General features: G+C 37.4%; 1 protein-coding gene across 1 annotated transcript in view; it reads right to left on the reverse strand.

The window, feature by feature from the left end:
• Positions 1 to 2,926: 2,926 nt before the first annotated feature.
• The window catches only part of LOC136838944 (FHIP family protein GI14169-like), a 152,156-nt gene continuing 128,466 nt past the window's right edge, over positions 2,927 to 26,616 (reverse strand). The window contains exons 11-14 of the mRNA XM_067104639.1: positions 24,636 to 25,562; positions 17,894 to 18,032; positions 11,140 to 11,318; positions 2,927 to 3,055 (exon numbers count right to left, since the gene is read on the reverse strand). Coding sequence (XP_066960740.1) covers positions 2,927 to 3,055; positions 11,140 to 11,318; positions 17,894 to 18,032; positions 24,636 to 25,562 — 1,374 coding nt within the window. The remainder of the gene's footprint in view (positions 3,056 to 11,139; positions 11,319 to 17,893; positions 18,033 to 24,635; positions 25,563 to 26,616) is intronic.

Below are 26,616 nucleotides of genomic sequence, written 5' to 3' on the forward strand. Positions count from 1 at the left end.
GACGCTTATAAACAAAACAACAGCTGATCCGTGAACTCCCAGCATCCTCAAAGTAGTGATTTGAAAACCTTCCACAAACTAGGCCTATAATTATTTTTCCGCGAATATTTTAAAAAAGCATTTTTAGTCGACGTATGGTACATCCACTTGACATCCAACAGACAATTTTTCGTCGACGATGGTACGTCCATTAGGCATTTAAGGCATTGCATATATGGGAAGTCAAAGAGAACTATATGTGTTCAAGCAACAAACCATGTCAGCCCATACGAGTTTGTCACCACTCCTCATTCCCTTGCTAGGAGAGAGAAGTAAAGGCTACTGAGACACATATTTGTATGTTGTATAGAACATATAAATGCTGCAACAGCATGACTGCAACACTCACCTGCATTGAGCCAGTTCTGGCATATGATGTGTACAGTGAACCCTCGCTACTTCGCGGTTCAACTATCGCGGATTCACGACTTCGTGGATTTTTTCCATTACGTATGTATATTATAAGAGAAAATATATAGCGGATTTTCCGGAAATTTCAAAAATAGTCGCGATATATGAAGACCCAAATATTTCATTAATTCCATTAATAATTATTAATATCTGCTAGTACTGTTGGTTCATTGCATTATGACATATAATTCAGTACAAAATGAAGTTAAACAAAAAGATGCTTCACTGCATCGCGGATTTTTCAGAAATATTCATCGAAAAATTAAAATTAAAAAGTACCACCATATCGGGCAGCCATATTGCGGAAAAACAGCGATGTTTCATCATGTTACGTGAGAAGAACGGCTTAAGTAGACCGACGCTACAAGGACTGGAAGCTTCAGATATACCCACAGGCACTCGGACAAGGCATGTGAGTGGTACATAAGAGAATATCTTATCACTGTTGATGTTTCATCTTAAATCACTGTAAAATAATTAAAACTGAATTTCACACGTAAGCAACTCAAGGATACTGTATACAGTCTCGTCCCAAGCTACTGTGCTGTACAGTACACACCATCTCTCTCTCTCTCTCTCTCTCTCTCTCTCTCTCTCTCTCTCTCTCTCTCTCTCTCTCTCTCTCTCTCTCTCTCAATGAAATATGAATTACTGTATCATAAACTTTTATGTACAGAATTAAAAATAATTTCATTGACAAAATTTGTTTTCTTTTAGCAACTAAAAATTATTTTCCTAATTCTTTCGTTAGTAGAGCAGCTTCAGTCAGCTGATTCTCAAAACGTAAACATTACAAATATGGGATGATCTTTTTTTTTATGCATATTACTGTGATAGGAGATCAAAATAGTAATACAGGCACTCAGGGACAAGGCACGTGAGTGGTACATAAGAGAATATCTTATCACTGTTGATGTTTCATCTAAATCACTGTAAAATAATTAAACCGAATTTCATACATAAGCAACTCAAGGATACTGTATACTCTCATCACCAGCTTGTCAAGACTTAGTCAAGACTTAGTCTCGTCCCAAGCTACTGTGCTGTACAGTACACACATTTCTCTCTCTCTCTCTCTCTCTCAATGAAATATGAATTACTGTATCATAATCTTTTATGTACAGAATTAAAAATAATTTCATTGATAAATTTGTTTCTTTTGGCAACTAAAAAATTATTTTCCTAATTTTGTCGTAGTAGTGAGCAGCTTCAGTCAGCTGATTCTCAGAACGTAAACATTACAAATATGGGACGATCTTTTTATGCATATTACTGTGATAGGAGATCAAAATAGTAATACAGTGTTTAAGTGCATAGGAAGTGTTTATAACAGTGTGGGAAAGGCTATACAGTAAAGCCTTTAAATATATACCATGTATATACAGTATATGCCTCCCTAGGGGGGGCCAATGCTACTTCATGGGAATTTCACTTATCGCCGGGGGGTTCTGGCCCCCATTATCCGCGATGAGACGAGGGATCACTGTATATTCTTCAAACAGCTCATTAGGTAGAGAAGAAAGGAAAAGGGAAAGAAAAGAGACCAGTCATCTCACTCATTCTCTCTTCCACACTATCATCTTAGGCAAGATACAAAACTATCCTGCCAGGGCACTGGATGAGCTACACAATTTATTGAGTAGCCACCTGAGGACCCAAGGAAAAAGTTTCAAATGATCTGTGGGCAGTGTCCTTCAGGTAGAAGGAAGTGAAAGTGGTCTGACGAAGCCAAGAACCAGCATTCAAAATCCTATGAACAGACAGTTCTTCTTAAATGCTAGAGAGGAACTTATTCCTCTGATGTAATGTGCTTTTGCATGCTCAGTACTGGTGACAGAACCTGACAATAAGGAGTAGGCTTGAGTAATAACCTCATGTAGCCAAAATGAAATGGTATTCTTGACACTTTTTCTTGGCTTGCCTGTGCTAACAAAAAGTCTACAACACCTAGGTCTTAGGTGATGAGTCCTTTTTGGTAACAATGCAGTAACTCTGACAGGGCAGAGCTTTAACTCCCCGAGGATCGTTGTTAACAAAATCCCTAAGGGGAAGGAATAGAAAATGAGGCAAACCGTTATTGTGAACCGAGGATTTTGAGTCTTAGTCACGAATTCTGGGACAAATTAAAGCTACGACCCCCAAACCCTGATGTGTTTTACGTCATAATCTAGACCATGGAGCTCTCCAACTCTTTTCAAGGAAGCAAAGGCCAGGAGAAAACTGTTTTCAAAGTCAGTTCCCTGTCTGATGATTGACGATTGGCTTGAATGGAGCTTGAGTGAGACTACTCAGCACCAGAGTTAGTTCCCCACGAGGGAAGCTTGAGGTCCCTAGTGAACAAGATTGCTCAAAGCTCTTGAACAACATAGTGATGTCCACATCTTTCAGATGGAGAACTAATCCTAAGGCAGCCCTGTAGCCTTTGATGGCAGAAACAGAAAGACTTTCTCTGTTCTGAGAAAGATCACAAAGTCCTCTATCTGTTGAGCAGATGTTCCGAATGGAGAGAAACCCGGTCAATGACACCAATCACAGCAGGTGACCCACTTGCCGATACACGGCAGACAAAGGTCTCTTGGGGTAGCTGGACATCTGAGCCACTGCTCTGCAAGAAAAACCTCTCACTGTTAGAGATATTGGATAATCTCCAGCCGTCAAGAGATAGGGACCCTACCAATTGGTGGTACCTCTCTATGTTGGCAGAGATTGTGCCAAAGGGGAATCTCTCTCAGACTGGTGAGAGAAGAGACAGCAGATCGGGAAACCACTCTGCTTGGGGCCACAAAGGAGCTTCTAGAGCCATTCTGAGATTCTTGGAACCCATCACCTGTTCAGACATGACGGATCAGGCAGAACGGAGGGAAGGCGAAACTTCCAGATTGTCTCAAGGATGTTGAAGGGGTGTCCTCTGCCCCAGTAAATGGATCTGGGACCACTGAACAACAGACTTCTAGCTTCTGTTTAACCTTGTAGCGAAGAGGTCTAACAGCCTGTCCACTATGTCCTGATGCAAAGACCACTCCGTTACCTAGAACTTGTCCCTGACGACTCAGCTTATCAGCCACTACACCTTTTGCCCAGAATGTACCTGGCCATGAGCTCCACCGAGTTTTTGATCATCCATTGGTGCAATTCGACTGTTTTCGAGTGAAGTTGGCATGACACCCACCCCTGCTGTTTGTTCATACAGTATACACTATCACCATAGTGTTGTCCGACATCAGAATGATAGAGTGACCTACCACTCTCTCCTGAAACTCCTGAACTGAGAGCCCACACCCCCAAGCCCGGAGCTCTTCCAGATGAGTACCCCAACCTTCGGAGGATGTGCCCGAGAAGAGGAGAAGATCCGGAGGGGGGGTAAATGAAGAGGAACTCCCACTGTCAAACAGTCAGGTTCTGTTGTCCAACCACCACAGGAGGTCGCTTCACCTCTGCCAACAGAGGGACCTGGAGCTGAGGGGCGCTTCTGCTGGGTACCAAAACTCCTTTAGTCTCCATTGCAGTGATCGAGTATGTAGATGCCCATGAGGATCCAGCTCTCTAGAGAAGTCAAGAGGCCTAGAACTACTTGCCGCTGGTGAGATGATGCTCCTCCCTCAAAAAGGAAGGACAATGCTACCACACCTGAACTTTTCTACCCTCTGGTCCGACGGAAAACTCCTCGATGAGGCTGTATCTATCATCATTCCTAGGTACACAATCCTCTGGCTGGGAAGAAGATTGTATTTTTTCCAGATTTATCACGATACCTAGGTTGTGACAAAACTGGAGAAGACGGTCCCTGTCCTGAAACAGCCTTTCCGGGAACTTGCTAAGACCAACCAATCGTTGAGATATCTCAATAGGCAAATCCCTGAGCATGAGCCCATGTCGACACTAGGGTAAAGACTTTTGTGAACCCTTTGGAGCTGTTGTCAGTCTGAAGCAAAGGACTTTGAACTGGAACACTTGCTCCCAAGACTGAAGTGGAGGAACTTCCTGAATGAAGGGTGGACAGGAATCTGAAAGTAGACGTCAAGTCTATAGTCAGCATGAAGTGGTTGTTTCTCATGGCAGCTAAGACTGTCCAGGGTGTCTCCATTCTCAACTTCGTCTTCCTGAAGAAGTGGATCAGAGCCGAGAGATCTATCACTGGTCTCCAATCGCCAGTGGCTCTTGGTACCAGGAAAACTCAACTGCAGAACCCTGGAAAGGGACGATTTACTTTTCTACTGCCCCCTTGTCCATCATCTTTCTCACTTCCTCCTGGAGAGCTAAGTGCTTCGAGAGCTTTGGGTGCAAGTCAGGTGTAGGAGAGGACGATCTGAGAGGAGGGAAGTTGAAAGGAGTAGATATCCTACCCAAAGGACATCTAATACCCACGGTTCCGCTCCACGCATCTGCCACATAGCCCAATCGTTTGCCAGGCATCCCCCCACCGGTGGCAACAGGTGGGGAATGGCGCGCGATCTACCAACGTCTTCCCCTGCCTCTGCCCCTACTCCCTCCCTGGTTTGAAGGGCAAGACTGAAAGGGATGTTGCTGAGGTTGCTTCTTTGGTGCCGGAGCTGGCTGAGAATCCTCAGTTGAAGCCGAAAGCCTGATGACTTCCTGGCAGGGGACTGCCTACTCTGCCCTGGGGCGGATGGGCGAGACCAAGCTGAAGACTTAGTCACTGCCTGTTGATAATTCGATCATTATTGTCAGCCCGCAGTCTGTGGATCGCAGTGTCCAACTGTTCCCTAGGCAGGAGAAGCTGGGATTCTAGGAGATCTCCATTTCACAAGGACAGCAAAGAGTCCACATCAACTGACTGAGCCACTTTAGTGAGAGCTGCATCTTGTCTCACCAGTAGTAAGTTAGCCCACAAGTTTGTATTCCAATGGCCTAGATACGATATGGTCTTAGCACCAGATTGTAGTAATCTGATGAAAGACGGACTATCGAACATTTCTCTCACAGAATGTGATGAAGAAATCCTAGCTACTGCTGATGACCACAAATCTAGCCATGAGACAGTCTAAAAGGCAGAAGAAGCAGTCGACTCCAAGGTAGATGCCTCCTGAAAGGTTTGAGAAGGACCTCAAGCCCTAACTTGATCCAGGGTTAACCCAGGCTTCAACTGAACGACATCCAAGTTGATCTGTCTACTCATCAGAGGTACGAGACTTGTTGAAAATACTTCCTATGACGAACAAGTGGAGGGAAGAAGCTTGAATGACTTATTGGAACGAGAGAATTATCCCGCCCTGAAACCAAAGAATCCACATGCCGTGAAGATCGACTTAGTATGCCCAGAGCAAGGCAACTCAAGATGTCCTTACATCCTTCTTTTGGTCTTCGAAGGCCTCTATGCCTGTACCTCTCTTGAAAAACAGAGTCCAGTTTGTCCATCATAGTCTGTACAAAAGCATCCGATGGAATGGCGACTGCATATAATGATGTCATGGTAGCAGCTGGCTATGACGTCAGGGGAGCGGTCAGAGAAATGACGCCACGGATACTGTCGTCACAGGGAGAGATGACACGGAGTGACATCATGGGAGCAGACGAGTCTGCCCCAGAGTCAATGGAATTGCTGGCAAGGGAAATGTCAACCCAAGGTGATGTGTGGTCAGTACTGATGGCGTCCCGCCAGGGGTGGCATCACACGAGACCCAAAGTAGTGGAGGCGGGGGGGGGGATAGGTGTGAGGACATGAAATGGGACAACAGGCCTTCCAGAGAGGGTACCCCTGGTAGACCTAGGGAGGCCCATACAGACAACAACTTTACACATCGGAGCCTGAAACAAAGGAACAAGATGGCGCTGCCTCCTCTCTCCCTGATGGAGCAATATCTCCCCCCCAACCCCTAAGAAAGACAGGGCAGCAATATACATAAAATCACTTTGACCAACTCCTGATGCCTCCAAAGACAAATCAATGGAAGAAAAGGAAAGAGAAAAGGCATCAATGGATGACAAAGCAGTTGGAATAAGTCTGGATGAAGGGGAAGTAGAAGCGTCCACTTGAGGAGAAGGAAATCCTTCCCAAGTGGGAAGCTCCGACTTCCTTTTGGGCTCCTTCTTCTTGGAGAACTTCTTTCACTGCTCAACAGGACAGAAAAAACAACCTGGGCATGGATTTGTGATATTACAAAAATTGGAACGACACCTACTGCAAGTTGTATGGGGTCTGTCTCAGAGGAAGCCAGGAAGCCCAAACATGGGAACCCTGGAAAGCTGGGACACATGCGTTGATGACTCACGGACTTCTTAGGCTGATTAGAGGAATCCACAATAAAACCACAATACACACACACACACACACACACACCTAAAAACACAATACAACCAGAGAAAGGAATCACGGGCTTAAGACAAAACCGGCTTGGGGGAGCAGAGCAAAAAGTGAACGTCCGCTCTCCAAGGTGGTTTGAAGAAAGACTGATATGTTATGAGGTTATAGCCAGGTCTCTGGCCCGATTCCACTCTCTTCTATGTATCAGATGCCAGATACCACAGATTCCTTGCATAAACAATTTTTTATTGTTTTTAATGATTTACAGCTGGCGCCAGAAGATTTATCCTAATGTTAAGACCGAAGGTTTGTTCTTAATATGAACAATGTTGCATTTTTTCCGTGGTAGAAGTGTACTCTTCTGTACTGACAAGGAAGGATTTAGCGGAAGATTCCTTGGCTGTAAACTTGTCTCAGTCCTTTAAACCTTGCCTTGTCCATGATATGCCCAAAGCCACCCTACATTCCTGGACGACCTTCATCCAAACGTGAAGGTAATCTTATCTACCACCAAACACAATCGTAATCATTTAGCCAATGGACCAAGGAGCAATAGTGACACTTAAAAAAATATCTTTGTTACACTTTTCAGTAGGCACTGAACATGACCAATGATGACAAACCTTGCACCAGTTTTGTAGTGTCTACAATATTTATTTATAAGGTCATTAAGAACATTGATTTTTGCAAGGTGTGAGGTTATGGTTTCCAACATGAATGGGGCTTGGAAGAACCTGCGCGCCCCAATATGTCTTCAACTTAAGTGAGTTTGAGGTCATTCAAGAGTCCAAAGACAATGTCAGCAACTTAGCAAACATCAGTAACCTTTATCTTCAAAGGGACAACTTGTTGAACTCCTGCTATCTGACTTGAAAGAGTTCACTAATGAGGATCTCACTGAACTGCAAGCTCAGAGAAGGGAGAAAAAAAATAGGAGTTCAAGAACTAAAGCAGTTCATGACAAAATTGACAGCAAAAATATCTGCTTTATTTGAGGAAGGTTTGGCAGTGTTTGAAGAACAGGAAAATGTAGAATGGTACATCAAGGTGGTAGCAACCATTCAAGAGGCAGTGCAATGTTACCATCTCAACCCGAATATCACTACATAGTTATTCAAGAGGTCTGATAAACATGCCTTGTCATAAATCTGAACCAGTGGCTTAGACATCAGATGTTACATCTAGCCCCATCCTATTACTGACGACCCATCTCCCACTGGATCCTCCTCTTCTTTTCCCATCAAATAGCACAATAAATGTAATAACTATTTAAGAGAGAGAGAGAGAGAGAGAGAGAGAGAGAGAGAGAGAGAGAGAGAGAGAGAGAGAGAGAGAGAGAGAGAGAGAGAGAGAGAGAGAGAGAGAGAGAGAGAGAGAGAGAGAGAGAGAGAGAGAGAGAGAGAGAGAGAGAGAGAGAGAGAGAGAGAGAGAGAGACTGAACAAAATAAAAAATTAAATCTTAGTTGCTGGTATTAAATTGCACTCAAAGTCTAAAACAAAAATATAACTTTTAATGCAGGTCATCAACTGAGAAAGATACCAACTGGCTATTTCATAAGAGTAGCATTACTAGTGACAATGGAACTCACAGGATATAGAAATTTGACTTCATATTTTCAATTCCACTTCCTTAAGGAAAGATTAAAGCTTTTGTCTATTAGAATGTAATTCACATATAAAGACAAAATTGTCTTTAAAGAAAACTTTATTACCATACAGTGCTAGACTAAATGACGGGCCTAACTACTAACAATGTTTGATGCCTCTCGTAATTTTGTCAGAATAAATTTCATAGATTTATTAGGTAATAGACTTTTTCAAGGTAATATTAAAGATTTTAATTTATTATAAACTTTACTCCACGTACATAGAGGAAATTGTTTTCCTAGAAAACTGCATTATTGTACAGTGCTAGGCTATACAACATAAGTTAACTACAGTAGTATAATGCTGGATGCCTTGGCTACCTTTTTTGTGGAATTTGAGAACAAAACAAGCTTTTGGAACAGAACTTATTTGTACACAGGGACCTACTGTATCAGAATCATGGACAAAGTCAGGGTGTAAGTTCACCATGTCTATCAAAGGATGGTAGACAGAAAGAAACATTATTTCAGAATCAGGATCAATTTTACAAGGATGCAGCTGCAGAGCAGTCTACAAGAATTTTCACCTCAATGTCAGGACAGACCATTTGATGAACTAAACCCTACCCTCACTATGTTCACCTCTGACAATACAGGATTTACCTCTTGCCATACTTGAATGCTTTCTCTTGATTTATGAACTGCTGCAGTTTGTTTTTCAGATGAACTTTCACTGACACACTGCTTCTTTCAAGGTTGCACCTGAAGGCATGGCCATTTAAGTGGGACACTTTGTTTATGCTTCAAGTATTTCTTTGGTTTATGCATTTTATAATATAAAATCTAACATTTACAGCAAAAAAGTATGCACACTCAAAACAATAGTTTCACTCATAATAGTGTTGTCACGATACAAATGCAAACAAAGAAAACAAGATTGCTGGAGAGAATATGAAATTGCAAGTGAGGGCAAAGGTTCCTAGGTATCTACTTGTAGTATGAAACACTTCAAGGATATGACACTCAAGAGAAGCTACTCATGCAAAAGTAATGAAGAAACCATACAGCATTTAAAACCCCAAAAGCATTTAAAATGACAAAACTTAAATTAATTTGTATTTTTCATAACTAACAAACCTCGGTCTCCAATGTAAGGGGAGAATTCTCTAGCGCTTGCTGGAGTCCCATTAAAAATAGTACAAGGAGTTTGGTGGCAACGGGAGTCAGCCATTATGGTGGTAGAAGAAGGGAGCAGTGCGACCTACCTTACCCCAGCTATGCATTAGCTCTGCAGTTTCCTTCCAGCCCAGGTAAAAGGATGAGGGGTGGCTTGAGGTGGGCCATATAAGTTAAAACCGCACGTTTGTCAGTTATGAAAAATACAAATTGATTTAAGATCTGTCATTTGTTCATATACAGAACAAACCTTTGGTCTTAACATAAAGGGAAACGTATTTTTGGAGGGAGGATCAAGAAAGCCTCGAATCGAAAGTGTCTGAACTTGATAAAACCACCTGAAAATTAGTTACCCCAATATGCTAAAGAATCATCTCTAGTTCTCAAATTTTTGACATATCTAAAAATATATGGTTAAGGGGTACTTTACAAAATCAAACTGTTGCTTGTGCTGCTCTGAAAAGCAAAAGGATGTATGGATGATTTTGCCTAGCCACCCAGCTTTGGGTAAGGAAGACCCATCTCCTCAAGGGTTAGGGTTGGAAGTGAACACAAAGGAAGTGGCAGCGGAGACAGCTCTTAAAGTAAGTCACTCAACTAACATGGCTCTTGTATGGATGGGGTGCAGGCACATCCTCTAACACCTTTGTAGAAAATCAAACAGAAAAAATGGAAGAGCTTGGAAAGGATGATCAGGAGATCCAGGAAGAGGGGTAGGAGGATAGGGAATACTATGGGGTGATCAACAAGAACACTTCCTCACTATTTATGCCTAACTGTTCCTAAACTACCTATTCCACATCAGGAAAAACATCTTCAGTGAGATGTTTTCTATTCCTATCTGTTTCTTTCCTGTTGCTACACAAGGGTATGATCTTCCATGCCACATGTTTTACATATACACATTGAAGATTGTGTGTTCTATCATGCTTAATCAAAGAAAATATTTCCACAATGATTATTATTATATATCTAGCTTCACAAAATGGCTTACTTGACAACTAACACATTCTGCACAAACGAAAAGGTAGAATTACAAAATTTCCTTGTGAAACACAAAACTATTATAATATACTTCCAAACAAGCCAAGTATACTACCAGTGATATGAACACTATGGTGGCAAAAAGGAACCAAGGTACAGAAAATGGAGTGACTGTCTTTACTTACCAGAAAGAAGGTAAATAGGAAGATAAAATAGACCAGTAAACCATGTTCAACCCTTCCTTTCTTTTTTACTTTTTCCTAAACTGCTAAGTGTGCCTGTGGCTGAAAACTTATTGCTATATGATATTAAATAAGATTCAAAGAAATGAGTTTTTCCATATAAGGCCATCACTCACATACTGAGTTCCATCCTACCAGTCCCCAAGTCTCACTTTTCTTGTCCAGACAATTAGAATCTTTTCCTCTTTTACCTTTTCCAGTTAGGGTAGCTGGTCTCTTTTACATGATTAATGGGTTTCATAAAACTGAATAAATTTGTATTACAATATTTTGTGATGAAAAAGTGTAACTTTTTTTAAAAATTAAGTTTTTTAAAACAGGATTCATTTATTTTCCATACAAATCCATTACTTATAATTTACATTTTGACACAATTTCTTTTTTAATAAATACAAATTTAAAACTAATATTTCTTTCCATACTGACACTAAATACTGACCTGCACCAGTGATCGCACAGATGGCTGGAAGACAATAGATGCATCAAGCAATAATGACGCTAAAAGAGGCGTTGGATATGAAGCTAATCGACTTACTATAGTTGTGACCAGGAGGTTTACATGAATACTTGATGACAACATCTGATCAATACGTAACATTAAGGCTTCTAAGAAAGGACCTGCAATAAAATGAAATAATATAGTACATACTGAAAAAGCAATCTAAGAAAATGTAAACACACCAAAATAAAGCAACGACTTATACAAACCATTATTAATGACGTTAACACTGATGTTATCTAAATGTACAACCTAGAAGCTGAAAGGAGATCATATCCTTTGTGAAAAACCATGGACCCCAAAAACTGGTTGCTTAGATTTCAATTTCAGAAATTTATCGTAATAATACTTTTTGAACGTAAAAACCTTGGTATTAGAAAATCTTCTATAAAAAGTTTTGTAAAATGAAAAAACCATTTGAAGTTTAGGTTAATTACCAGGCCTGTTAACTGTTTCATTAATGATATTAATGTTGCACTAAACCACCCGTATTCGCGTTCTCACGATTTGCGGACTCACCTATTCACAGATTTCTTTGTGGAACATATATACACATTACTTGTGGAATATTCGCCCATTCGCGGTATTTTTCACTGAGAAATATTTACCAATTACTGTATTTTCATATCATTTTCATGGTTAAATGCATTTTTTGTGATAAAACTATTAAAATACTCAGGTATAAGCATTTTTTTTTTTTTTTGTGTTTGAACTATCAAAATAGGCAGTTCTAAGTGTTTTTAGAGGGGTTTTAAGTATTCGCGGATTTTAGCTATCCATGGGGTGTGTGGTTCACATCCCCTGCAAATATGGGGGGTTTACTGTATTCCCAATTAGATTTTATATGAGCTACATGATACAGTAGAAAACAAGTCAGAATATAACTTATTAAAAATAACAAAACAAAAGGCCAAGAAGTCTTACTGATTTTGTGCTGGAAACTAGATTTTAATACACTTTAAACAACACTGCCACATGATCATCTTATTTTTATCTTGTGGCATTATATAAAATACAGGCAGTCCCCAGTTAACGCTGGGCTTGGTTAACCCATAAATGCCGACTGGACGTATCGTAAGTCGACTAAAATCGTCTGTCGGGTGACGAGTGGACGACCACCGTCGTTGATTACAAAAATTTCAACTTCGGTCAACTTTGACTCGACCTAAAATGGTCGAAAAACGCAATTGTAAGCTAAAACTCTTACATTCTAGTAATATTCAATCATTTACCTTCATTTTGCAATAAATTGCAAGCCTCTAGCACAATATTTCAATTTAGGGTGAATTTTTGAAAAAACTTTTTCCTTACATCCGTGTGTGGTAACTCAGCCGAACATCTCAGAAATTCTTTCGTCACTTTGTCGTAATGTTTGCACCGTTTTATATTAGTCGTTACATAAAGTTTTATATATGAAAATGTTCACAATTTCATGTAGAATACAACAATAAATAACTCATGGTTGTAGCTTTTATGAGTTTTGAAATATTTTCATATAAATCACGATAAATAGAAAAAATTCGACCTTCGGTCAACTTTAACTCGACCGAAATGGTCAAAAACTGCAATTGTAAGCTAAAACACTTACAGTCTAGTAATATTCAATCAATTACCTTCATTTTGCAAGTGTCTCTAGCACAATATTTCGATTTATGGTGAATTTTTGAAAAAAACTTTTTTTTATGTCCGCGCGTTACAAATTCATGCATCATTTTGTGATAACATTTTCTCTGTGTTGCTTTGATCGTTTTACAATTTGTTATATACCAAAATCATCACAATTTAGTGTACAATAGAAAGAAAAAAAATTAACTCATTAGCTTTAACTGTTTTGCTCACATTGCGATTTGTATACAATTATATATGAAATTTTTTTTTCGTGCTGTCATATATTTCAATATTTATATATGATGATATTTTTTTTTCATTTCTGATGGCTGCATACTAAACTTCAGGCAATGACAAAAAAAAGGAGCCAAAATGAATTCTAATCTTAAAAACTAAGCGTGCTGTGATTTTTTGAAAAAAATTTTTTCCGCTTCAGCGCTAACTCCCGAACACCGCTGGCATACGGCAGACACTTTTGTAAATAGAGGCTCGGCGTTTAAGGGTTAACAGCGATCCAGTTTTATGGTGCTTGTCTAGCGACAAAAATCGGCAATTTTCGGTGCTGAAAATTGCCCATTTCCGCTTATTGGTGCCGATAATTGGGTATTGGTGTCGATACATACCTAACAGAGGCGCTGATAACCGAATATAGGTGCTTTTCAGTGCCAATAACCCCCGAAAATCCCTGAAAAAACACAGAAAATCGCCGATTTTCGGTTATCATCACACCCTCAGAAACGGAACCCCACCGATAACTGGGGACTGCCTGTATCTTTATGTCAAACAATGAAATACACCATACCACAAATAATACTGTTAGTACAATCAAAACTATAGATTTGATAGTTTTGCTTTAAAAACAATTTTTTCAAATTCAATAAAAACACATGGAAAAAACACTAATCTCTACTGATGCAAATTACGGTCCTTATGTTGCTGACTTGTATTTACACTTTCATGAATCAAAATTGTTAACCACTAAACAATATGGATGGGAAATTTAGATGTGTTTGTAGCTATAATCTACTTTCACTGAATAATATGGATATAGGCAGTCTCTGGTTTACAATGGATCCGGCTTACGACGTCCCGAGGTTACGCCACTTTTCAAATATATTCATCAGAAATTATTTCCCGGTTTATGACGCATGTTCCAGGGCTACAACGCATCATACGCCGATCTGACGGAAGAAATATGGCTCCCAATGGCAGAATAATAAAAATTTGGAGGTTTTTTGGATGAAAAACTCAATAAAAATGCAGTTTACATCATTTCCAATACACCCAAAGCATTATAAGTAAGGTTTTCTTAGGATTTTTGACAATTTTCGAAAATATTTTGGTTTATGACGCGGTGTAAAAACGGAACTCCCGTCGTAAACCAGGGACTGCCTGTATTCTATTTCATATTAATTCTATATATTTCATAGTTCTTGAGATCTCTATTCTCATAATAATGATCAACATATGTATGCTCTTTTTACATAAGCAACATTCAAGTCTACAAGTTTTTAATTAAAATATATGATAAAAATCTTTAATTTTCCAGGAGCTTAATATACCAACTAGTACGAATTTTGGTGTGATTTGGTCACAATTCTGCAAATTTGCTAATGTTTGCATAGAAAGCAGGAATTTTCCATCTAATTTTCAATTTTTTCAAGATTTCCCCATGTTACCTGGAAAATATTTGATATAAAACCAATTAATCATATTAGGCCCTCAATCAAGGCCTGGGATATACAAAAGGCTTACATTATTTGTTCACTAAGAAAAAAGCAACAGTAGCACTCTCCCACAACACTAGTACCATTTGGAAACCTTAGCACCATTCAACAACTATCTGAGCTGTCATCAGCTAAACTCGTGCCAGCTTGTTTTCCTGAGCAATATTCTTTGGGCTTTCTCTTTTTAATGACATTTGACTCTGATGTTAATCAGTTCCAGATTTTATCAGTACTTTTTCTTATTGGTAATGAGATGGAAAGAAATAGTTAAGGTATGAAATATTTCCACCTTAGCATGTTTTAAAATGGTAACTACCTGCAGGTATTTACAGATCTTTTTCTCATGTACAGTATACAGGCGACCGCCGGTATTCGTGGGGGTTAGGTACCAGAAATACCAGGTGAATACCGAAAATCTGTGGTATACTGAAACCCCATCTAAAACTGCTTATAACTGCCTATTTCAATAGTTCAAACACCAAATCTACCTTAAACTATCATCATAAAACACTTTAATATTTTAATATAATTTCAATATCACTAATATTTTAATAAAATTTCAATATCACTTCAATACTTCAATACATATCATTTCTGATCGGCATAGCCATAAGGAGATGAGAAAACCAGTTTAGGCACTGTCCAGTAGCCATCTGGAGGTTCACTATATGTAATAAGGTACCTAATATGGGAGGGTTTATAACAAGGTCCCTCCTCTATACAGAGGGGAAGAAAACTGGTTTATTACCAGCCAAAGCTCAAAAACCTGTTTCTTTCCACTAAGTCTCTCTCTCTCTCTCTCTCTCTCTCTCTAAGCTATTATTTAATCTTATTATTATTTGAAAATTAGAACTTATAATATTATCTGCATTATTACAGGTAGTATTATTACTGTACTATTATTACTTAATGTTATTACTTAAAATTTTGATTATCATTTAATCTTATTAATCTTAATATTAATATCTGAAAATTAGTAAATAATTTTTTATCCAAAAACATGTATTTAGTCATGAAAATAACCTGAGAATACAGTAATTAGTGAATATTGCTCTACGAAAAAATCCGCAAATTACAGAATTTTCCATTTTTTATTGAAAAATATGTTCCACAGAAAAATCTGTGAATAACTGGAGCTGCAAATACTGAACTGCAAATAAGCAGGGGTCCACTGTATCTTACTCTTGAACGAGGGTGAAATTTAAACAACAATTTTTCCAATATTTTGAGTACAGTATTTATGTTTTACTGCTTGACATTAACTAAAATACTGCTCAGCTAGTTAATTAGCACAGGTAGGTTTTAATCTGCATTAACCTCCTTTCTTGTACTTTACACCAAGGGATGGGATAGTTGCTAGTCTTAATACCTCAAACAACATATGAATATTATCTGGTTTTATATTTGTATATTCCTGTGTTTTCTTGAATAGTATCAATAATAATACTGGTTTGCAATCCTGTTATTTTTACTTCCACTTATCTAGAGTTAACAATCAGGTGTGCTAGTATGATGAAGGTTGTACTTTTTCATTTATCTGGATTTAAATGATTTATGTTGTATCTTAGGCATCCATTAGTGATATTTTATTCCTAGTCTTCTTTACCTGTAGTTTTTACCTATATAGGTTAAACATCTTAATTTGTAGTGTAATGCATCCTTGCTTATCAAGGCAAGCAAAACTCCAAAGACTCCTCTAAAATCAAAATCCCTCCTGGCACCACAAACTCCCTAATCGTGCAGAAGGAATGAGCAATCCTGTTAAGCTAAAGCAAAAAAGTGACTTGTACATAATTTCTGCCTCAGCTTGGACAAAGAACCTTGCCAGTATCAAGAGCTCACCTATTAAAAGGTCAAACCAGGAAAAATACTGTATCCTTTTGCAAGCAATAGCTGACACAACTGTCTCACAACACCAAAAGTCATCAGTAGAAAAATTACAAGCGAATATAAAAATAACAAAATGGTACCTTGTTTAGATTAACTGAAGTGCCTGCTAATGAAGCAGAAGTTAAAATAAGAACAACTGAGGTGGCAGAAGATACCACCAACAGTAAAATCTAAAGACAATACAGGTAGAAAAAATAAATTAAGAGGGGAAAAGGGAAGGAAGGAATAAAATGAGTCTGATGCAACAGGTTCAACAATACAGTATACAGAACAACATTATCATCAGAACTAAAACAAAAAACATCTGAATTCTTACCATACCATTTTATTGTTATTCTCTTTAAATTAAGAGCTAAGGCTAAGCTAACCTTCCTTCCATTAGTGACAAAGGAGACATCGATAACTGATAAAACAATTTACACTTTCAGTAACGACCCCAAGTGCCTAACCAATAAAGATGGATGGGAGGCAGGTTTCACAGGGCACACAACCACCTCACCACAAGTACCAACCCTAACAGCTTCCAGAGTAAGACTAACAACCTATCTAATTTAGATTTTTCCTAAACCAATTGGGGATCATAAGGTGGGGCTGAGATTGCAGAGTCACGTCTAGGTAGAGGAGGCGGCATGAGAGAGTAGGGGACAAAGATGGGTAATTAGATGATGAAACCTGAAATGAAGAAGGAAGGGAAGTAACATGTCTAATCAACTGTTTCCTCTAAATTAAGTCTCTCCTTTTTCTATACATAAGGAATTACAGTATAATTATTTGATCACTCTCTACAATTCATACTTAGTTAACATCACATTCCTTACTCCTACAACTGGAAGAAACACTGTGCCTAACACACACTATTAAACACTGGGCATATCTAATTATATAAAATACAATCTGTTAATGCAAAAAATTCTGCACAACTTGATGTTTCTGTTTCTCAAGCATCCTCATGGAACAAAAACATCACAATATCATGAAGAAAGCAGCCAACAGCAACTAGTGATTCCCTGACAACCATCCTGCCCTATGAGAAGAATTCTGATGAGAACTAAAACATTTACAACACACCTGGTGGGGAACAGGTGAACTGGACAGTCATCTGGGTCTTTTTACTTTAATGCTAACCACACCTGCTGGCACAAAGATGTAGCTGTCTTTAACAGTATGTAAGAATCATCCAAATAAGATATTTTCAAATTTATTTTTTCATACAAATCCATTATTTTTACAGTTTTATCCTGACCCTGCTGTCTGTCACAGCTTGCTCAAATTATACAATATGAGATCAAGTTTGCTATCTCGGACCTAAGGTTGCCTGTGTTCATGTGCCATCTACTGGGAGTATTATCAGGATTTTTCTACAAATGAACAACCTGTTTTAAAGGTTATGGGTTTGTATGAAAAATAAATTTTGTTTTAAATAAATTATACTTTTACCATAGTTTTAATGACAAAACACTCCTTTTTACCTATTGTAGGACGTGACTGGGAAGAATCTGAGAATCCAGGGTTCTTTTCTAGTATTTCAGAAGGAGTGGATTCGTGACTTTGCCAAGGGTGGCTGTCCAAGTCATTTTCATCACTTCCCACCAGTTCTAAACAATACACCTGACAAGAAAATAAGTATCATTAATAGATCACACCATACAACATGTAAAAATATTAACCTAATTTACATACTGTAGAGCTTACAATATTTGACCGTTCAAAAAGTTTTCCATCATGAAAAAATGCTGAAAAAATTAATCTAAATGTAAATACATCTTACTTTTTTCTTAACAATGAAGTAAGTTAGGTCAGCTATATCACTGGTCCCTAAATTTCTATTTGTCATCACTTAGGTATAGCAGCTAAATAAAGAAATTTTCCCCCATTGCTTTCAAACTACACAGAGGATGAAACTTGCATTAAAAAGGCTGTATGACAACATTTAAAAATTTCAGAACCTCAGCAATAAGATAGCTTTTTCATTCACAGAGTTGGATGCAAAATGAGTTCTCTCCACTCTCTCCAATTGAACAAACTTTCATCCTGAACTTCCATGATGTATAGGTCTTAATTTTGCCCCTTTTTACATATTTTCCTAGGCTTTTTGACAGGCTTTTGTCCTTCCTATTCTACATCAAACACTTTTCTAGCAGTTTATCCCTCCTGTATTACATGTAAAAACAATTTCAGTCTCTTTTCCAATCACTTTTTCATTCTTACTATACTCACTGAACACTGTCTATGAATCCGAGAATTGTATGGGCCCACCCTTTTAAAATCACCACTTTCTTTCGGCCGTTTCTGCAGCAGAGAGTTATACATGCCTTATGCTTGCATTATTAAATCATTGCTCTGTCTCCTGATGGGATATTTTCTATGTACCAGCCTTTTTCCATTCCAATATGGATGTTGATCCTTGTTCTTACTACCCTCTCAACATCTGATTCCCAGTCCATAGCGTCACCAAGGTAACAAATGTTCTGTCTTTTCTTAGATCTGCCCATCTACCACAGGGTTTAGCACTTTCCTCTCTTCCCCATTAACTCAACTTAATCATTTTTAGCCTTGAAATTCCTATTCCATGTAAATTTTGACATGTGGCTGGACAAATGACCAATGGACATTTGGCCGAACGGACATTTCACTGACAGACATTTCAACAAACGGACGTTTCACCAAACGGATATCTGACCGAATGGACATTTCACCATATGTAGTATTTTAATAAATTCTAAAGCTTCATGATCTTAAATAACTAACTGGCACAAATACTAAAAGCTTTGAACAGACTTGACAGTCATTGCATTTCTTGAACCATTATGCCAAATGTAGTCAAATCCTTGTATTTTTTCTCCACAAGCACTGCCCAAATGGAAAAAGCATCCATATTCATGTTGGGAAACATTCTGTGATGCTATTAAGAGCTGCCTATCATAGTTAATGGTAACTCTAAAAAGGATTAAGATCTGGTATTACTTGTTAAGAGCTGCCTTATCATAGTTAATGGTAACTGAAAAGGATTAAGATCTGGTATTACTTGTTAAGAACTGCCTTATCATAGTTAATGGCAACTGAAAAAGGATTAAGATCTGGTATTACTTGCTTCAGGGTGTTAAAAATCAAGTCGCAAGTTGCTTGGATTTTGTTCCTGGCGATGCAGTGTACTAAGGGAACTTTATGGCTCTAATCCAGCATAAAAGGCACTATATATATATATATATAACTGAAAGTTTAATGGCAGAGAATAAAAAGTTCTATCACACAACCAGTGGTCTTTGAAAGCAAGAAGCTGTTTATTTTGAGGTGTTGATAGAATTAGCAGGTTGCCACTTTCATGGATCACAAAAGCTCTTCCTTCACTTGATTTCCTTAAGTCGTCAATTAGAATGTCCCAGTCTGGTGCCGTACATTGTCTACACACCATTCTTGCCAGAGTTTCTTGTTTAGAAAGAGTACATGCTGGCCCTTTCTTTATTTTTCTGTACTGTTTTCAAGGACAGGTTGCATCCAGAATCAAGCATATGTGAATGATTACTTGCTTCTCCTCGAATAGCTTCGTCTTCTCTTTTTAGTCACCCTTCACAACTTACTTTGCATTCACATTGCCAGTATGTTACATCGTCTTGTCTTTTTGTTTATCAATGGTGTAGGCAAATCCATCAAGCAAAAGTTTTCTTTATCTTCTTGTTTCTTTTAAGATCAAGGAATTCATACCCTCTTGTCATTGGTATTAATTCCATGATCTTAAAAGAAACAAAAATGTTATTCACATTAGGCAACACCACTACTTTTACAAGGTTTTAACATTTCAAAAATAACTAACTATTACAAAAATAACTAATTTATCATAGGTGATAGTATACACATCACAAAATAATCTTGAAAGAGAGCAACAGTAGTGTAAATACAAGTAAAACATAACGAAACAAAATGCTGAGAAACATCAGCTTACCTTTACAACTTCTGGTTAGCGACTGTATGAGCATCCAGGTAAGCTGGCTAGTGTTCCTAAGAAGCTCAAACAAGCAACCAACGACTAGGTAAGGTGCAATTGGGAAAATTAATGCTGATTGTTTCTGGATAATGAAGACTGTTTCTTACTATTAATGGTACGTTAATGATTTGTGACATATTGCTAAAATTTGCAAATTGTCTGTCTAGTCATTCGCTTTTCGGTCAAATGTCCATTTGGTCAGGTATCCATTCAGCAAAATGCCCGTTCAACAAAATGTCCTTTGGTGGAATGTAGGTCATTCGCTTTTCAGTCAAATGTCCATTTGGTCAGGTATCAATTCAGTGAAATGTCTGTTCAACCAAATGTCCTTTGGTGGAATGTCTGTCAGCCAAATGTCCATTGGCCTTCCAACTGGAAACCATTTTGAAATCCTATTAATCTCCTGTGATACAATCTGTTACCCTTAATAAACTGTACCAAGTTCACCCCATATACCTGTCTTACAAAAACCACATGGCACCTTTTATATATGTAGTTTTCCTTTAATAATTATATATTAAACAAGTTTTGTTATGCATATATTGATTTTTAATTCTCTCCTCTCCATTCCAATTTTCCATCTTTCATGTATTTCTACAACCTCTTCCATGCATTCTGATCTGAACACCACATCATCTGTGTTCAACAAACACAATGGCTTTCCCTTCTACAAGTGACTGTTTTTTCTCTTTCTCAATCCTTCCCTTCCTTTTCATCAATCCTTCCCTTCCTTTTCAGTCTTTTTCTCCAGGCTGAAAGTACACTCTGTTGCTATGCCTTCAACTTGAGCTTTATAGTTTACAAGAAATCTTTTTTCCAGCCTTTTTTCTTGGTTTCAATTTCATTTTTTCTTTCATAGGCCCTTCTCCTTACTGGGACTCACTTCTGTAACAGTTTCTTGTTTCTTTTTTTTTATTTCCGACCCAGTGGCTAGAGAGGACCGAGTGATATCAGCAGCAACTGCTTGCTTCCACCCTGTTAATAAATCTTGTTCCCTTTTTTCGTTTTCTTCTCTGCAGAAGTGTTATATGAGTTAAGAGTTACCAAGGAGCAAGAGGCCATGCCATCACAAGGACAACATAATCTAAAATAAAAAAGCAAACACCTTTCTAACTTCCTCTATTTTACTTATAAGTACCAAAGGGCTTAGGGTTAATCCTTGAAGCGCACCAAACTTTATAACAAATTCTTTCAACGCACCTGCCACAACTGTGCTCTTATTTATTATTTTATGTACAATAACATTTATATCTCACTTTTTTCTGGTACCCTCAGCCTTCATAATGGTCATCTAATAGTTTGCTTTTATATTTTATCAAATGTCTTCCAAAGATCCATACATATAAGTTATATTATCTTTTTATGGTAACCGTCCTGTAGTTGCCTCATTACAAAAACTGCTTCTGTTATTGAACTCTGGCAAGAAGCTAGCCAACAATTATCAATTTCAAACATTCTTCTAATTTCCTCCAGCATATTATTCAGTATTTCCATTGCATGATCACGTAATTTTATTTCTCTATTTCTGTATCGAAGAGTATTCCAATTACTTTCAGTATATTACTGTTATACTATTTTCTTAATCTTTTGGTAATACCTGTTCCTTCATCAGGTGTTTATGCATTTATTGGTTCCTCTATCATGACAACCACCTCCAGCTTGTAATCATTCTCTTCATTCAAATTATTTACAAAATACTGCAGACCCTCAATTGTTTTAGCCCTTTTTAACTTTATTATTTAATTTTCTTTTTTTACTGTATAGGCTTCAACACATTCACATGTTTTCCATCTTCTCTTATCTTCTTTGCTATCTTGAATAAAACCCATTTTCTTTGTCCTCCTCCCTGCCTGTTCTCTGCCAGAGCTTTAGGGCTTTATTCTTTTCTTAAGTTACCCTTTTTACATTTTTATTCCACCATCATGTCTCCCTTTTCCTCCATCTCTTCCCTGACGTTGCAATGCCTAGGATTTCTGCTACCTTTTGCATGTCTTTTTCCAACAGTTTTTAACCAACCACTTTTTGATACTTTTTATAGTAAGACATCCACAAAAAAGAAAATGGGTGGGTGCCAAAAACATAATTTATAGCCAGTTCCATAATTCAGTTTCACACATCACCTAGACCAGAGAGTAAGCAATATATTTAATCTTGACAGCTTGAAGCCCTAGTGATCCACTGGAGCTAAAAGTAGAATTGCTACCTCTTTTCACCACTTAGTAATTTTCACAACTCTTCAAAACTGCAAATGTGTCAGAGAAGCAACAACAAAAACTCATCATTATTCCACCAAGAAATTAAGAAAACTGGTGAAAAAAGTACAGTATTTATGGTACTGTATATGAAAGTTAAGAAAGAGTGCTACAAAACTCTTTAAGGGACCAAGCCAGTAAATGAATGTAAACAGGAAAATTGTTTTAAATAGTTCTTATTGCTATGTTTAGCATTTGAAAACTAAATATGAAGTACTAGATCAAAATTCACCATTGTTTTGTATTTATGGGTGTTTTCCTAAATCCAACCTGAAAAACTGGAGCATTAGACTTGAATTTGGTCAGTACATTAGCTTGTTATAATAAAAGAAAATAACTTTTATGGTTCAAGTACCATCAATTATGACAAATGGCTCAGTTTCTCAACAGATATCTGATGAACAAAAAATTTTGAGGTAAAAGCAATGCATCAGCCTATGTTCAAACTCCTCCAATTTTAGAAAGATGTACAGTATTACTACACAACTTATATTACAATGTCCTTACTCATTTTTTCAAAGAATTTCACCAAACCTTTATAAACATCTGGCATACCGCCTTCAGTATTTGACTGCTTATATAGAACATCCTTTTTATATATCTTAAAGGATCCCAATATGGGGCCATTTTTTCAATGAGGTAAAATGTTTAAAATTGTGAACATTAGATGGGCCTCGACCTTATTAATTAATTTATTAATTTCATTCAAGCAGAGCCGTTAGTATAGCCAGAGTAACAATTTGAATTTTATTTTATTTAAAGGGGACAAAAATGAACAGGTTGCAAATGGGTTTCCAAGTTAAAACTGGCATATCCGATATTCTTCCTAGTATAAATAACATTCATAACCTAATAAACAAAATTTTCCTTCTTAACCTGAATGACAACCCCCATCAAAAAAATTTTCAGGTTCTATCATTTAAAAACATGCTGTCTCAAATTTGGCACACCTACCCAATTGAGATCCTTTAATTTTGTTAGGCCTGACAGTGTTGCTGCACTTTATCTATCCCTTATTTACACTGCAGTGCTACAATTGTTCCTTACTGACTTTCCAATGTATGCAAAACTACCAAGATGTGAAGAATGACTGAGTTTACTGCAGCGACTGCAGTGAAAAATAAGGTACAATAAAGTATTAGGTGTAAATGACAGCACTCTGCCTACAGTGTGTGATATTAATTGAACATTTAATCTAGTCCTAAGACTAGTAGTTCATTGCCAACAAAGAGCCAGAATATGCTACTTACAGTTTTTTTTATATGACTATGAAAAATACAATTAAAATGACACACATGATAGAAGGCAACTTAAGACTATAAGGTAATAAAGTAGTAAACACTTTCCCATGACAACTGAATAGAATTAGAAAACTCACCTCATATCATAAGTCATATGTGTTAATCAGAAAAAATGATGAATGTTGAGTTGTTTACAGTAGTAAGCCACCTCTACAGGAGTTAAAAGATTTTACTGCTGCCTGGTTGAAAATCTAATAATAATAAAAGCCTAATAGGGCAGTTCACTAAAACTAACTGTAGTAAAAAGCATGGTATCCAATTAGTTGGTACTTCATTTTGGAGAAGGCCTATTTACAAGAAAAGCAGCAGACTGCGGTTTGCACAAAATACGCCAATTACTCAATAAAATTCACTACAGAATTGTTTATTTTAAGCATAAAGAGGTGAAATTTCAGTTGTATTTGTAGGAAGATAGATATGGCAACCATTCAATTAAAAACTATTAGTGGGAGCTAAGGTCATTAAATAAGCTACCAATCAATCACACACTCATTTAAAACCTGCACACTACTTGAGAAGATTCACTCATTCCTAGTCATTTAAGAATGCATAACAAGGTTACAACATACCAAGGACACTCAAAGCAAGCATTAAGAAGAAAAAGAAAACTACTAATATCTTGATATTTGAAAGGATTGTCAACAGGTAAAATCACCCTTAATAAATAAGCTCTTACTTGATTATGTGCTTCCGATGAGCTAACATCATATATTTTAAATGCAGTAAAAGCTTGCTCAATTTCACACATAGTCTCTTCCAATTCACATAACTCAGTTGGTGTCTGGGATCTCTGCAAAGTATCAATGAATTCTTTATATTCTTCAGAGGTATTGACTGTAGTACTCCTCCTTGACTCAGGCTCTCCTGGTGATCCCCGCAGAGAACCTCCATCAAGACTGACTGATACCTGACGGGCTGCTTGATTTCGGGGGGACCCCTGAGCACTGTGGACTGGAGAATTATCCCTAGAAGCTTTGATGTTGAAACTTTCATAGCCACTACTTTCCCCTAACGAGTCTAAATTCTCTTCTTCACCAGCTACCCTTTCAACTCCTCTAACACTATGATGATGTGGTGGATGAGGCAACCTTACTGGCTGATTTTCATGATCACAATCACCATTAACCACCGGATTTGCTTCACTTCTATTAGTTCTTTCCTTTGTCACACAACCCACAGGAAAGCTAGCACTACGAACTTTAGTTTCAGCTTGTGGTGTATCTGACGACTGCATAGCTACTGGATCCGAATGAGCACGAGCTTTAGGGTACAACATAGGAGGGTTTACACGTGCTGCATCTAACATTTCCTGGGCCTGACTTGGAGTTGGATAAAGGCCATCATATTTCCAAGTCCAACAAGCACACGCTGCAGTACCAGCTTTGATTTTCACCCGTGCTTCTTGAAGGTAATCAGAGTAAGTTGAAGCTTGGTCTGAATGCATATACTCGCTATCTGAAGAGCATGATGATGCATTAGAGAGAGATCTGTGATGGCGTGGCACTGATAGAGCTGTAGGAGAGGGTTGTGGAGTGGACGTAGTAGATGGCGGTAAAACTGGAGACGATTCCCTGGCTATTTCTGGTTTATGAGAAGTTTCAGCCTAAAAAAACAAAAAATATTACAATACTGAAAATTTTATAAATGATAAACAACATTTAGGAACTGAAAAATTTAAACAACTCTATTAAAACTTTCATAATAACTCATAACTATATGCCTTGTTTTCTATCAAGGCAGAAAGGAAGAAAGGAACACTGAAATGCAGGGTTTCATGGATTTTACTCCACCTTTTCACAACAGAAACATCTGGCATTCTTATGCTAAGCTAAAGGTTTTTTAATTCAACTGAACAACATAACAAGTTAAACAACTAGGCAAATCAAAAGTTTTGCACTGCAGTATTAACAGACTAATGTCCAAACAGATATGGTGTCACTGTTTTTGAATCAGTACTTAGGTGTTGATGTACTTATTTGGTTTTATCTTTTCAAACTTGCATCTGACACTACTGCAATGAATCTTAAAAAGACCCCAGTATTATGTCTATGCTTGAAATGTCTTTATACTGTCATCATTTTAAATTCCTATCAAAGAGTTTTCTTAAGATCTGTCGATACCTTGATAACCTCCAATCCAGCAATCCAAAGTAAAGGAATTCGCATACATTGGTACAGTATTTCCTCTATGGCTGGGAATAATCTTAGCAGTTCTGTATAATCTTTATGTAAGAACAGTATGCAGGTTAGCCATGTACTGCATGGTTAGTGAAAGACTGAAGAGAATTTATTTTAAAAATTGAAAGTGCATTGTTTGACTTATAAATATTGACTTATACTAAACATTATGCTTTTATTACAAAAACAATTTATACAAACCCCAACAACCATATATATACACTCTTTATTTCCCTGGACATGAAAAAATCCAGGCCATGTCACACTTTTTCTTTTGTCAAGATTGTGAGACTCTTCTGTACATTATATATATATATATATATATATATATATATATATATATATATATATATATATATATATATATATATATATATATATATATATATATATATATATATATATATATATATATATATATATATATATATATATATGTATATATATATGTATATATATGTATATATATATATATATATA

The sequence above is a fragment of the Macrobrachium rosenbergii genome, chromosome 5 (genome assembly GCF_040412425.1).
Source record: "Macrobrachium rosenbergii isolate ZJJX-2024 chromosome 5, ASM4041242v1, whole genome shotgun sequence".
Classification (NCBI taxonomy): domain Eukaryota; kingdom Metazoa; phylum Arthropoda; class Malacostraca; order Decapoda; family Palaemonidae; genus Macrobrachium; species Macrobrachium rosenbergii.